Raw genomic sequence first — 14,784 nt, 5'->3', positions numbered from 1 at the left:
GTGCAGCAACACGAATACCCGCTATCATGTATCTACCGTACGCTGAACACCTTGCTCCCCTGGGCAACGACACATTGAAGATCAGACGTCTGGTAACTGACTTGGTAGACACCAAAAGATTATCCAACAACCCTGTGTACCTTTTTGAATTCCATATGTAAAACACTCGTGGACATGCTTACAAAATCAAAAAAACAACACAGCACCTATGGATTTCGGAAACATTTTTTTACACTCAGAATTGTTGAATCATGGAATAAACTACCCACATCAGTCATTGGTTGTCGAGACACTATAGCCTTCAAAACTTCCATGCTTCCTGAAATCCGCCAACAGTACATCCGATAGGTCTTTTTTTTTTCTTAGTTGTAGTGGACACAAAGCACTGTATACAAGAATTTCTTTCATTAAAAAGCGTTCCCTTCCATATCGACTAACTCTGATGAGCGTAAAGTTATATAATCAGATTGTTACCTAACACTCCATTGTATTCTTTACGTGAAACCGATTGGTAAGACCAACCATGATGGATATATAATACTGTACATTTCATATATATATATATATGTATATATATATATATGTATATATATATATATATATGTGCACTTTATAGGATAGAGACACTAAATATGATATGAAATGGGTAATTATTAGTAACTCTTTACCGTATACTATTGGTTATTCGAAGTGTAATCTAATGTTGGAAGAAATATTCCATATTTTTACCTCTTATTGCAGGTTACTAAATTGCGGAAACGAATTAACTCTAAAATGCGCTCATTCATTTAGAAGAGTATTTATTTTCTAAATAAGGATTTTTAATTCGAAATAACGTAGATAGAAATGCATATAAGTTAATCCAGTCAAATAATCGCAAATTTACTTTGGTTAGATTTTAACAAACTCACACTAAACCTCAAAATTTTGGTTAATTAAGACAATATATGATTAGGATTTCAACTTACTTTGTTCATCTGAATAAATACTAAACATCTAATATTCCAAAAATATATATATAAAAAGAATATATAAAGCTTTATTACTATGGATTGGTCTGATTTCTCAAACTGAAACGATATTTGCTTCCTCTTTCTTTCGATCCCTTTTCAATCTTTCCATTTATCTTATTTGGTACTAGCACAATGACCCAGCAATGCCGGGTCATAGTGCTAGTGCATGCATATACAGCTGCGTGCGTGCGCACGCACATACACGTGAGTACTGTCCAAATCTCCGACCCATCACATATAGCTAGCTGGTATTCAATTGGCGTATCAAGTTTCGGACATTTTGATTGAGTTTTGGATAGAAAATTCACAAAAAAGTCACTTCTATTGATTTTTTAATGGCTTTGCGGGGTGACTGGGGAAATATAAAGATGTGTACGACCACCTTTGGACGGTTTTGAATGACCATAGAAAGTGCGAGCCCTCTAACTGAAAAGTTGTGGATTTGTATAAAGGACACACACAGACATTTTGCCGTTTATATATATAGAGATAATATTATCTTCATTATGTGTGGTCAGTAGTGTGAATGCGTCCTGGCCTAATTAAAGTTCCCCCCTTTTATTAAGTATATGAAATAGTCTGTTCCCTTAATATCGAGAAAGGCCATTCATTCTAAGTTTAAGTGACACCAGAACTATAACCATATTGTATTTCAACGCACACTCTCTTGTCATATACTCCGAAGTTTTATGGTCCTTCACCTTGAATGTACTTTAAGAATGACTGTCTACTACTTTGCACCACCCACCCACCCGAATGGGTAAAACCACGAACAAAATTACACAGCATACCTGCCTTGGATGAATGTGTACTGCAAATGAATCAACTAAATGCACATATTTGCTACATCAAAGCACACTAGGGTACTTATGCAGCAGAAACACGTGGTAGATTGGAACTTAAAGAGAATAATAATGTTATAAATAGTTTTTGAAGATGTATAATTATCCATTCTTCGTAATGATGCCTTGATTATATACTCTGTATGAAATCCAATCAACTGGACTCATCGAATGAAGTACCGTTTAATTGTTTATCTTAAGCAATTCTGTATGTTTCATATTCGATGAGGTTAGCCAGATCTGGAGTTTATCAGAGTGCTAATAAGGTACTTGCCTGGATTCCAGATCTTTTTCCTTTTACGTTATATATCTCTTATGTTTTATCTTTTAATTGTTTCGATCATTTGTCTGTAGCTGTGCAGGGGAACCGTTTTGAAGAATTTGTTTTAGTCGAACAAATTGACCCCCCACCCGCCAGCGCTTATTTTAAAGCCTGGTACTTATTCTATTAATTTCTTTTGCCGAACCGCTAGATTACGGGGACGTAAACACACCAACACCGGTTATCAGGTAGTGGTGAGGGGACAAATATAGACACAAGGACGGGGACGCACACACACACACACGACGGTTTGCGTCTACCAAATCCAATCCAAAGCTTTTAGTAGGCCCGAGGCTATTATAGAAGATACTTGCCCAAGGTACCACGCGGTGGGACTGAACCCGGAACCATGCGGTTGGGAAGCCAGCTTCTTACCACACAGTCACGTTTGCGCCTGTGTGTGTGTGTATGTACTTATGTGTATATGTATGCACGTATGTAAGTTAGTACGTACGTACATACATACATACATACACACACACAAACAAACAAACATACATACATACATACACACACACATACACATACATACATACATACATACACACACATACACACACACACACATACATACACATACATACATACACACACATACATACACACACACATACATACATACATACATACATACACACACACATACATACACACATACATACATACATACATACATACATACATACACACACACATACATACACACACACATCCATACATACACACACACACACACACATACATACATACATACATACATACATACACACATACATACATACATACATACATACATACACACATACATACATACAAACATAAATACATACATACATACATACATACATACATACATACACACACACATACATACACACACATACATACATACACACACACACACATACATACATACATACATACATACATACATACATACATACATACATACATACATACATACATACATACATACATACATACATACATACATACATACGTACATACATACATGCCTGAAGTTTTAAAATCATTAACACTTTCTATTGTTTTAAAATTTATAAAATTTCAAATATTTGTTGGGCAAGATTTTTTATGTGAAGTCGTGTGTTGAAACAGATATTGTTATATTTCGGAATGGTCATATTGCCAGTTTAGCCAATAAAAACACACGCACTATATATTTGGTGTTATTTTGCTTCAGTGTTATTTATTTTTTACATTAATCTTAATCTTATAAAATTTCATTCTAAAAATAATACGAGGAAATGCGTATGTATAATGTGTTTTGGGTTGTTGTTATTTTTTTTTTAAGAAAAAAGAAGAAACAATTTTCAATATTGTACACAAATTATTTGGAAGGCACCTTTTGAGTGGACGATCTTGGAAAACGGGGGGAAATAACATTCTAAAATATGGAAAATGGGATTTGAGAAGGTAAAAAAAAATGGTTGTAAATCACTGGTGTAAATGCGTGTTAACACGCACAATTTCAAGTGCGCACGCAAATGTCTGGAACGTTTGAGTTATAAATCGATTCATCAATGAATACATATATATGCATGATGCATCTATGTGTCTGTGTGTCCAGGTGCAGGTATACGTATATATATATATATTATATAATTAAGGGCTCAGTAAAATAATTTACTTTGCCACATACTGAAATTTTTTATGTGGCAAAGTAAATTATTTTACTGAGCCTTTAATTATATAAAGTAATATTTTGAATACGCCTTGAATGGTCCTTTTACATACTGAAAAATACTTGGTGAAATTAATTAATAACTAATTGATTTTACCCTTAATTATTGATATATATATATATATATATATATATATATATATATATATATATATATATATATATATATATATATATATAGAGGGCATTATACATACATGCCAGAGGGCATTTTTTAAATGTCTTACTTTGAAAAATTGCATTCGGTGGGATTAGTAATATTTTTGGTAGAAATGACTAATTGTCCCTCTTAGCGTGTGGCATGTATGTATAATGCCCTCTGGCATGTATGTATAATGCCCTCTATATATAAATTAATATGTTCAATAAGAAATAATTATTTTCGAAATTTATTCTCTTATGAGGTTTTCACGCTATCTACCTGACAATTTCTTGTTAAGTTTTCCTTATTAAGTAGTTGTCCTTAATTGCTATATATATATATATATATATATATATATATTATATATATATAATGAACCTTTACATAATAAATAACGTGAAATACACGAAGGGACGAACAAAAAGACAAACGGGTCATTCAAAGCCTTCATTCTTCAGTCAGAAACTGATCCCTCATCGCAGATTTCGGCTGTTTAATATATATATATATATATATATATATTCACATACAGGTGCGTAGATATATTCATGCGTACAATGACACGTACACACGCGCGTGTGTGTGTGTGTGTGTATATCATTTTACAATAGACAAAGGGAATTTATACTTTTATTAAAAAAAAGTTAAGTGTTTAGTAAAATAATTATATAAGCACAAATACGTCCACATTCGCGTATATCTTACTTTTAAATGGGGGGGGGGGGTGTACCGGTTTTAATTTATTCTATGAGCTTCGATGAGTTCGGCAGAAATCGAGCGTCATCGGTTGTGACGTCAGAAAAGCCAAGATGGACCAGAACAGGCACTGCCTCGTTGAAAGGAAACTGAATACACACGAGCAATGATATACAGTATTCGTCATCATCATCTTCCTCCTCCTAACTTGACATAATTTCACTTTTTTCAGGTCAGTTATATATATATATCAAAATTTGTACTTTAACATGCCTACCCGCTGAAATCACAATGATTTTATTATACATAGTAACTGTAGAGACATCTGCTCTGATATTTTGAGAGGCTTCGTTATTGATGTTGATGGGTTTAAGTCACCTTAGTGTACGTAGATTTCTTTAAACAACCTTGTCCTATTGATCTTTGATTTTTGTGTTAATAGCTGTGATGGTGCTTTTTTTTCTCTTTTACTCTTTCGTTTACAGCGACAGTTGTCTAAAATTTCATTAGATTAATTTATCATCATCATCGTTATAATTATTATTAATGTTCCGTTATCTTATTGTTATTGCTGGTAACTGTTACTGTTATCTTATCAATTGTGGAGAATACAATAAACATCCAAATTCACAAACACGCGTGCCTACACACATTCATACCCAAGTCGGTATCTATGTGTTTTGTACAACCAACCTTGTTTGTTACAGAGATAACCTTGCGCGCCTCATGCATATAATAGACTACGAAAACAAATAAGAAAGAGTAAACATCTTAATATGATATATATGTATATATTTGCATAAAGGTTGGAGTTTTTCTCCACAAATAGTTACTTTAAGGATGTCACGCCTGTTGCAAATATACTTGGTTTTACACTTATGATGTAGCTGTACGTATTTATCTGCTAATTACTTACTATACACGTAATACACTGGATCAGAAAACAATTTGTTTTATTGGTTGGCGAAAACCTTGGCCCATTTATTAACGTTTATAAGAAGCTTTGTGATCTAGTGGTCACTTATTCTAAATTTTCATCGAAACCGTTAACAGTATTTTATTGAGGGTGAATTTAATTCTCTACACAAATCAGTCTTGTAATCGCGACGAATGAAATCGAAAACTATATCGATTATTTAACCTTTTGTACACACATGTGTGTGTGGACCATACAAATTATCACAGAAGAGACAGAACTGGCTTAACACCGTTTGGCTTTGGCTTTTCCGTTTTCGGACACTTAAAAAAATATTTAAAAAAAGCGGAATTTTCTGTTTTATAAATTTTTCATCTTTTGTCCTTCCATTATGTCAGCCCTTGTTGACGTTTCGAATTTTGTGGAACAAGGTTGGTGGCACTTTCAATTTCTACACGTCCTTCATCATCATCCTCATTATCAACATCCATGTCATCTTTCCTGATGGTCTTCATCCTATATCGATTTTTATTTTCATTTGCCAAGTTATGTAGCCTCGATTGATCAGACCTATGATCAAAGACATTTCATCCATAGCCATCCTGCCTTTTTTGTTTTTTCAGATTTATTCAATGCATCTTTCCTTTTCTAAGGCAGTAGAGGGTAATGTTAGAAAGAGTTGCCTACTATTTCTAGCAAATCAAGCGACTTAATAAAGTTCTGTTTGGTGGTGGTGGTGGGCGTGGTGATAATGGTGTTGTACTGAGATCAGTCGAGTAGATTGACCGTTCCAGAATATTTTTAAAAAATACGTTTGGGTCTCACATTTCTAATATAGTGATAAATTAAAAATCCCCGCTGTGTTTTCCCTTCAACCATATTATATTGCACATTTCCAAAATATCGATAATTGCAAACACCATTGTCCAAAAATACAGGTGAAATCTGCAATAGATACATTATTTTGCAGTTAAACAATATATTTTATCGAAATAACGTTTTTTTTTATCAACTGGAGAAAAGTAACTTATGATAATCTGGCATCTTATTTAGACTTTGTTGTTTGGCCCTTAGTGAACCCTACTCAAGTTCACACGCATTTCATTTGTGACTCTTTCCAAGTAATTTGTCTTGGCAAAATTAAACCAATCTTTTCTTCTGGCGCCAAACAAATTTTGGGTTTCTTTAAACCAAAATAAATTTAAAAAATAACTTGCCAATATCTTACAGTCGAACGAATATTTACACTTTGGACTCACAAAATTCCATTTTTTATTGTTTTTTTGAAATGCAATTTGAAAGTGATTTAACTGCTATTTTTGGAGAATCGAGCGGCCACAATGGCTCTTAGTATTATCTTTAAGTATCGTCTCTTTACGGATCAATCTATCGATGTGTAAAAGAGTTAAATATTCACCAACAGGAGAGATGGAAAGTCACATTCATTTCCTACTGATTTTGAATACAGAAGCATGAAGAATTTACCTAAATTTAAAGTACCTCTCTGTCTTTGCAAGAAAACGAAAGAGAAAGTCGCACCTGTGTTTGCATAAGTTGTACATTCAAGGGTTAGGTGGTTTTCTAAATTTAGATATTTACAAATGAATTACTGTAAATTTGTTAAAACGAAACAGCGCATAACCCCCACACACACATATGAAGGCTTCTGCACAGTTATTTGTAATTAATTAGTTACTGAATTTTTAAGAAAAATATTTTCTCTCCTAATTTCCAATTATTTTTCAGTAATTCATTTAGCGACTTTGAGTTGTGTCCCTTTATAGCAAATTTTCTTAGCCCATCCGATATAGTAAAAATAAATGATGAGATCGATACGATAACCTAAAATGTCTGTTTGGATCCAATCACTGAACTTGTGAGAGCGTAAAATTAGGATGCTTTTTTTTTTTTTTGTAGTTTTGGTTTGAGTACCCATTATAACCGCTCATAACTATTATGATATTTTAGAATTTTCAGAAATTTTAGTGCGAATTTGTGTTTCACACACAGGAATTCACACGATTATAAAAAAAAGAAATGAAAAGAAAAGAAATGTTGTGCGATTTAAGGGCGATTTAGCTGTTGTATTCCACACGTCCCACGACCACCCAATACCTTTCTCGTTTCTTCGTTGCTCTAATATGTATTGATGTTTTTTCAATATTTTCTCCCCATAAACACATTTAATGGAATGATGATGTGTCCACAGCTGGGGTTTAAGTTTAAAAAAATGGGATTTACTGTATTTTAAACTCTGATTAAAGAAAAAAAAAATTCGAAAAAGAGTGGAACTTTTAGGGTTTATTGGGGGGGGGGGGGGCGATTAAAAAAATTTTCTAAATCTTTTTTTCATAATAGTATGAATTTCTGTGTGTAGAACATAAATTCACTAAAACTTTTTGAAAATTCCAAAAACTAAAAAAATTTTGAGATGTTTTATGGAGTGCTTAAACCAGAATTCTCTCTTTAAAAAAATTTCTTTTTAGTTCCAGTTTATTATTGACTGAGTTGTTCTATGATCAAAAGTATTCCTGTTAGTACGTTGGCTCAAAGTCTGTTATTTGGTGTGTCCTTTCTTAGCAACCCAGTTTTGGCTACTATTTCTAGCAGTTCAAGTTAGGTTCTGAAACTTTCCATGATTACTTGGATCCAACTTACATGTATGTGTGGGGGGCATGCAAAGTGCATGCTGTCTGAGATGCTTTATTTGGACAATTCACTCTACATTTTCTCAAAAATAAGGATTAGTCCATTTTTACTTGTGTTGAGCTGCTAGCCATGGACCTGCACTCGGGCGATCAGGGCAGGATGGTTGTTCTGCAGCCTACCGGAGCAAGGGCATAGTTCGGCAGTCACTCTGACGATGGAGCAGCCTTCTTTAGGGATAGCACTGCTCCGCCCTTTAGGGGGGAGGATCTAGAAAAGGTGACCTAAAGAAAGCTTGCTGACTGGTCACCTACCACGCAGTCGAAACATGAAAGAAATACAAAAGAAGAACCCAAAATCCTCCTGCCGGAAAAGCACTTTATGTGTTGGGGCCTGGAACATCAGGACACTCATGGACAACCAAAACTGTGACAGACCAGAACGTCGAACAGCACTTGTGGGTTGTGAACTGCAGAGATACAGCATTGATGTTGCTGCCCTCAGTGGGACCACACCTTGCCGACATGGGGGAGATCACCGAGGCTGGAGCTGGATATACTTTCTTTTGGTCAGGGAAGGCACCGGATGAATGCAGGGAAGCAGGAGTTGGCTTTGCCATTCGCACTGCCCTCATCAAGAATCTGGAGTCCCTCCCAAGAGGAATCAGCGACCGACTGATGGTGATGAGAATTCCTCTCCAAGGCAAGATGCACCTGACACTCATCATTTCTTATGCCCTCACCGTGACCTACACTCTGGAACAGAGAAAGCTGTGCTATCAGAACCTCACCAAAGTGCTACGGTCAGTTCCTAAAGACGACAAGCTGCTGATACTCGGGGACTTCAATGCTCGTGTAGGCAGATATGCACAGTCTTGGCCAGATGTCATCGGGCCACATGGCATTGGACGTGAGAATACCAACAGTCAACTGCTACTCGCCTTCTGCGCTGAACAGAGACTCACCATCACCAATACCCTGTACCAACTGCCTGACATCCACAAGGCTACCTGGATGTACCCAAGGTCCAAGCAGTGGCACCTGATTGACTATGTGATCACTAGGCACTGTGACATCCAGGATGTTCGCATCACTAGGGCAATGAGGGGAGCTGACTGCTGGACAGATCACCTGCTATTGAGGTGCAGACTGTCCTTTTCGATCGTCAGCAGACACAGAGGCCAGAAAACTGATGTTAAAAAGAAACTGGACATCCAGAAACTCAATGAACCAAAAACAAAAGAGACCCGCATTGCCAATCTTGCGAACCAGCTTCAACATCTGCCAGCAGAGGGAAACCTTAAGAAGTCCTGGGCCAACTTCTGGGATGCAGTGTATGGCTCTGCCAGCCTTACCCTTGGCCACAAAAAAAAAAACGGAAACACCAAGACTGGTTTGACAACAAGAAGGAGATCACCATCCTCCTCCAGGAGAAGAAAGAAGCCTTCACAGCCTGGCGCAACAACAGAGACTCCCAACCCAAGCATGACCACCTCAAGAACATCAGAGGAAAGGTGCAGACTGAGCTGCTACAGATGAAAGACAAATGGTGGGGAAACAAATGCAGACAAGCACAACTCCAAGAAGTTCTTTGCCGGCCTGGTGTCACTTGATGACACCCCCCCCCCCACAACACTGGCAGAAATCTAGAAGGCCATCAAGCAACTACATGTGGGGAAAGCACCTGGTCCTGATGGAAAACCCCATCAAAGAGGGAGGTGAAGCTGTTGCCATCAAGTTAACTGAGCTGATACAGCAGTTTTGAGACAAAGGGTCAGTGCTGCAGGACTTCAAGGATGCCAACATCGTGCATTTGTACAAGAACAAGGGGGAGAGAGCTTCATGTGACAACCACAGAGGCATCTCATTACTGAGCATCACAGGAAAGATCATGGCCCATGTTTTTCTGAACCACATCACATACCACCTGCTGGATGATGTGGTCTTTGAGAGGCAGTGTGGATTTAGGAACAACAGGGGGACAATAGACATGGTCTTTGCAGTATGGCAGATACAAGAGAAGTGCTGTAAACGAAACCAGAACCTCTACATCCGCTTCGTGAACCCGATGAAGGCTTTTAGCACTGTCAGCCGAGAGGTCCTGTGGGATATTTTGTCCAAGCTGGGCTGCCCACCAATGCTCGTCAGGATCATCCAGTCATTTCATGGTGGCATGATGGCTCGCATCGTGGAAAACGGAGATGCCTCTGATCCATTCCTGGTTTCCAATGGCATGAAGCAAGACTGCGTGATAGCTCTCACACTCTTCAGCCTCATGTTTTTCTTCTCTGAGCTGGCTTCTGGAGCAAGAAATCCTGGAAAGCCACTGAAGTGATACAAGGATAGCCTGAAGAATTCCCTTGAGGCCTGCAGCATTTCAGCCTGGGGCTGGGAATTGCTTGCCTCTGACTGTGGCGCCTGGAGTCCAGCTGTCCAAAAGGGTGTTAGGCTGTTCGAGGAAATGCCCCTCAAGAGCTTGGACCAGGAGTGACAAGCCCAAAAAGAGAGAATTCCCAACCCTACTTCTGCTGTTACGTGGCCACGTCTGCCTTTGGGTTATGCTCCCACCTCCGGCATCACTGACGTCATTGTCGAACCCCGACAGACTTCCATTATTATTATAAGTTTGTGTTGTGAGAAAAGAAACTCAACATTTTGGTCAAGGATCTTCATTGATGAAGAATTGAGTTCTTCAATAAAGGGCCTAACCTGAAACAGATCAATTTTCATCTCGCAGTACACAAGTTTATCTTATTTTATGACTTACTCTTTTACTTGTTTCAGTCATTTGACGGCGGCCATGCTGGGACACCGCCTTTAATCGAGCAACTCGACCCCGGGACTTATTCTTTTGTAAGCCCGGTACTTATTCTATCGGTCTCTTTTGCCGAACCGCTAAGTAACGGAGACATAAACACACCAGCATCAGATGTCAAGCAATGCTAGGGGGACAAACACACACACGCATGTATATATATATATATACATATATACGACGGGCTTCTTTCAGTTTCCGTCTACCAAATCCACTCACAAGGCTTTGGTCAGCCCGAGACTATAGTAGAAGACACTTGCCCAAGGTGCCACGCAGTGGGACTGAACCCAGAACCATGTGGCTGGTAAACAAGCTACTTACCACACAGCCACTCCTAAGATTGACTAGTTACCTTGGACTCAAGTGTTTTACTTTGAAATAAAAAAAATTCTCATACCTTAATACTCACTTATTTTATGCTCGGACCTACCATGAATTCACAAGGTACTTGTTTTCTATGCTTAAAAATTTGAATATTTCTTTTTACGCATGAAGAACTCTCTCCTCTTAATTGACTTTATAAGCAATAAGCTGGTGTCTGATGGCAGATTATTTCTCATTTTCATGCTGAACTATGTTATATAATGTTGTGTGACGTATGAATGTGTTTATTTGTAAGAGTATAGAATGTTGACATGGATTTGACAGTTATATTGTAATTTAGCCACTGTGTCAGTTCTGTTTGACTTGATCTATTTAAGTATTTTCAACCCTGACCCTCCTGTCTTTTCAGACATAGTGTATCTAATGTGATCCATATCAGATATATTGTATACAATGTGTCTTGGTATGACCTTAGGCAAATTCACCTGCTATTTCTTGCAGATCAAGTTGCTGCTCAGAACTTACCTCATTCACATTAACCACATTGAGCTGCCGAGGAGAAACTTCACAGATTTGTGTTTTGTTTGTTGTTGATATTCTTTAAACAGTTGTGAGGCGTGTTGCATATGCTGTAGCCTTATTCATTCATCAACTTGTCCATTGTTCCACAGAGCTATTGAAAATAGGCAATCCACTCCCTAAATATAACTAGCTTTATTTTTTAATTGTGCCTGTAGTTTGCCTGTCGTTACATTCTGAGCTGGCAAAGCACCATCCGTTCGTGGCCGTTTGCTAGCTCCGTCTGGCTCCTGTGCGGGTGGCACGTAAAAAGCACCCACTACACTCGCGGAGTGGTTGGCATTAGGAAGGGCATCCAGCTGTAGAAACACGGCCAGATCAGATTTGAACCTGATGCAGCCTTCTGGCTTCACAGACCCCAGTTGAACCGTCCAACCCATGCTAGCATGGAAAATGGACCCTAAATGATGATGATGTGTATAATCACTGGATGGGGGTGCTTGTCTCACCCTTGTAAACATAAGGACACAGGAAATGTGTCAAGGCTGACAGGAAGCGTTGATGCTTCCTAGGGCTAAATAGCGGTGGTGTGATTCCCTTCATGGGACTGTCACATTAAGTTGACAGTATACAACTGTTCTATCATACCACCACTGCTTATATCTCTCTCAGATATTTTTAAATTACCACCCTCATCAGTGCTACATCATCATCATCATCGTTTAGCGTCCGCTTTCCATGCTAGCATGGGTTGGATGGTTCAATTGGGGTCTGGGAAGCCACGTAACAGCAGAAGTAGGGTTGGAAATTCTCTCTTTTTGGGCTTGTCACTCCTGGTCCAAGCTCTTGAGGGGCAATTCCTCGAACAGCCTAACACCCTTTTGGACAGCTGGACTCCAGGCGCTACAGTCAGAGGCAAGCAATTCCCAGCCCCAGGCTGAAATGCAGTAGGCTGCACTGGGCTCCAACCTGATCTGGCGATGTTTCTACAGCTGCATGCCCTTCCTAACGCCAACCACTCCGTGAGTGTAGTGGTTGCTTTTTTATAGCTGTTATTATTTAATCCCAGTCTGCCTTTAATCAAGGTGACATATGTTTGAAGGGATGATTATAACACTACATTCTCCAATGTGTCATTCCAGTTTTATGTTATTAAGATGTAATTCGGGGTGGTTTTAACTGCTCTTTCTTGTAGTGAATCCATAAATGCACAGGAGTTTCCTCATTGACACTTTATTTGACATGGCAGCTACTCAACCAACAGTTACTCTTTTACTCTTTTTACTCTTTTACATGTTTCAGTCATTTGACTGCGGCCATGCTGGAGCACCGCCTTTAGTCGAGCAAATTGACCCCAGGACTTATTCTTTCTATCGGTCTCTTTTGCCAAACCGCTAAGTGACGGGGACGTAAACACACCAGCATCGGTTGTCAAGCAATGCTAGGGGTACACACACACACACACACATATATATATATATACGACAGGCTTCTTTCAGTTTCCGTCTACCAAATCCACTCACAAGGCATTGGTCGGCCCGGGGCTATAGCAGAAGACACCTGCCCAAGATGCCACACAGTGGGACTGAACCCAGAACCATGTGGTTGGTTAGCAAGCTACTTACCACACAGCCACTCTTGCGCCTAGTGAACTTTTACATCAGAATTCACTTTTTTTAATATTTTTTCACATGCCGTTTCTCTGATTTGGCTTCAACTCATGATTACGTGATACAAGCCACATATACGAATGTTTGGTGCAGCCTAATGTTCTGACATTCTGTGAGAGGATCTGCAAATAATGCTAAACAAGTCTGAAACATACCTCACCTGATTGTTCTTTTGGAATATGTTTTTTTTTTTTTATTTGTTCACAAAAATGTTTACACTTGTACAGGTGTTCTGATGCCAGCCTATCACTTGGCATAAACTCAGTTAACTCAACAAGTTACAATCCCACTCACCATACCATTTTTTAGTTTTGTCTAGTACCACCACACTGCACATTCTGGTTATGTTGCATGTACTATGATTGTAAGGTTATACTGTAGTTTTTTTCATAGCCTCTGATAGTGAATCCACATCACAGAAATTGATATAGTATAGTTGGCTATGCATACTAATTTGAATTTCTTACAAATAATGTCTGTTAGAGGATGGATTGATGTTTCCCTCCCCCATCTATGCCCCTGTGGCAAATAAAATAAATTATTATTATTATTATTATTATTATTATTATTATTATTGCTGGCAGAATTGTTAGCATGCTGAATGAAATGCTTAGCGGTATTTCGTCTGCCGCTACGTTCTGAGTTCAAATTCCGCCGAGGTCGACTTTGCCTTTCATCCTTTCGGGGTCGATTAAATAAGTACCAGTTACGCACTGGGGTCAATGTAATTGACTTAATCTGTTTGTCTGTCCTTGTTTGTCCTCTCTGTGTTTAGCCCCTTGTGGGTAATAAAGAAATAGGTATTTTGCCTGTCGTTACATTCTGAGTTCAAATTTCACCAGGGTCAATTTTGCCTTTCATCCGTTCAGGGTCGATATATTAAGTACCAGTTGAGTACTGGGGTCGATGTAATGGATTTGTCCCTCCTCCAAAATTTCAGGTCCTGTGCCTATAGTAGAAAGGATTATTATTATTATTATTATTATTATTGCTGGCAGAATTGTTAGCATGCTGAATGAAATGCTTAGCGGTATTTCGTCTGCCGCTACGTTCTGAGTTCAAATTCCGCCGAGGTCGACTTTGCCTTTCATCCTTTCGGGGTCGATTAAATAAGTACCAGTTACGCACTGGGGTCAATGTAATTGACTTAATCTGTTTGTCTGTCCTTGTTTGTC

General features: G+C 38.3%; 1 protein-coding gene across 2 annotated transcripts in view; it reads left to right on the top strand.

Moving 5' to 3' along the window:
* The first annotated feature begins 4,798 nt into the window (after nt 1-4,798).
* Nucleotides 4,799-14,784, top strand: part of LOC115230835 — a 29,961-nt gene continuing 19,975 nt past the window's right edge. The window contains exon 1 of one of the 2 annotated variants that reach the window (XM_029800967.2): nt 4,799-4,952. Coding sequence is in view for 1 of the 2 variants with exons in the window: in XM_029800963.2 (XP_029656823.1) it covers nt 6,028-6,067 (40 nt within the window). In the remaining variant the exon portion in view is untranslated. Of the gene's footprint in view, nt 4,953-5,619; nt 6,068-14,784 lie in introns of those variants that run through there. The other variant, XM_029800963.2, reaches the window with a different exon arrangement.

Source organism: Octopus sinensis, linkage group LG2 (genome assembly GCF_006345805.1).
Source record: "Octopus sinensis linkage group LG2, ASM634580v1, whole genome shotgun sequence".
Classification (NCBI taxonomy): domain Eukaryota; kingdom Metazoa; phylum Mollusca; class Cephalopoda; order Octopoda; family Octopodidae; genus Octopus; species Octopus sinensis.
Note: the sequence above shows the minus strand (reverse complement) of the source record. Positions and strands in the feature narration are given on the sequence as shown.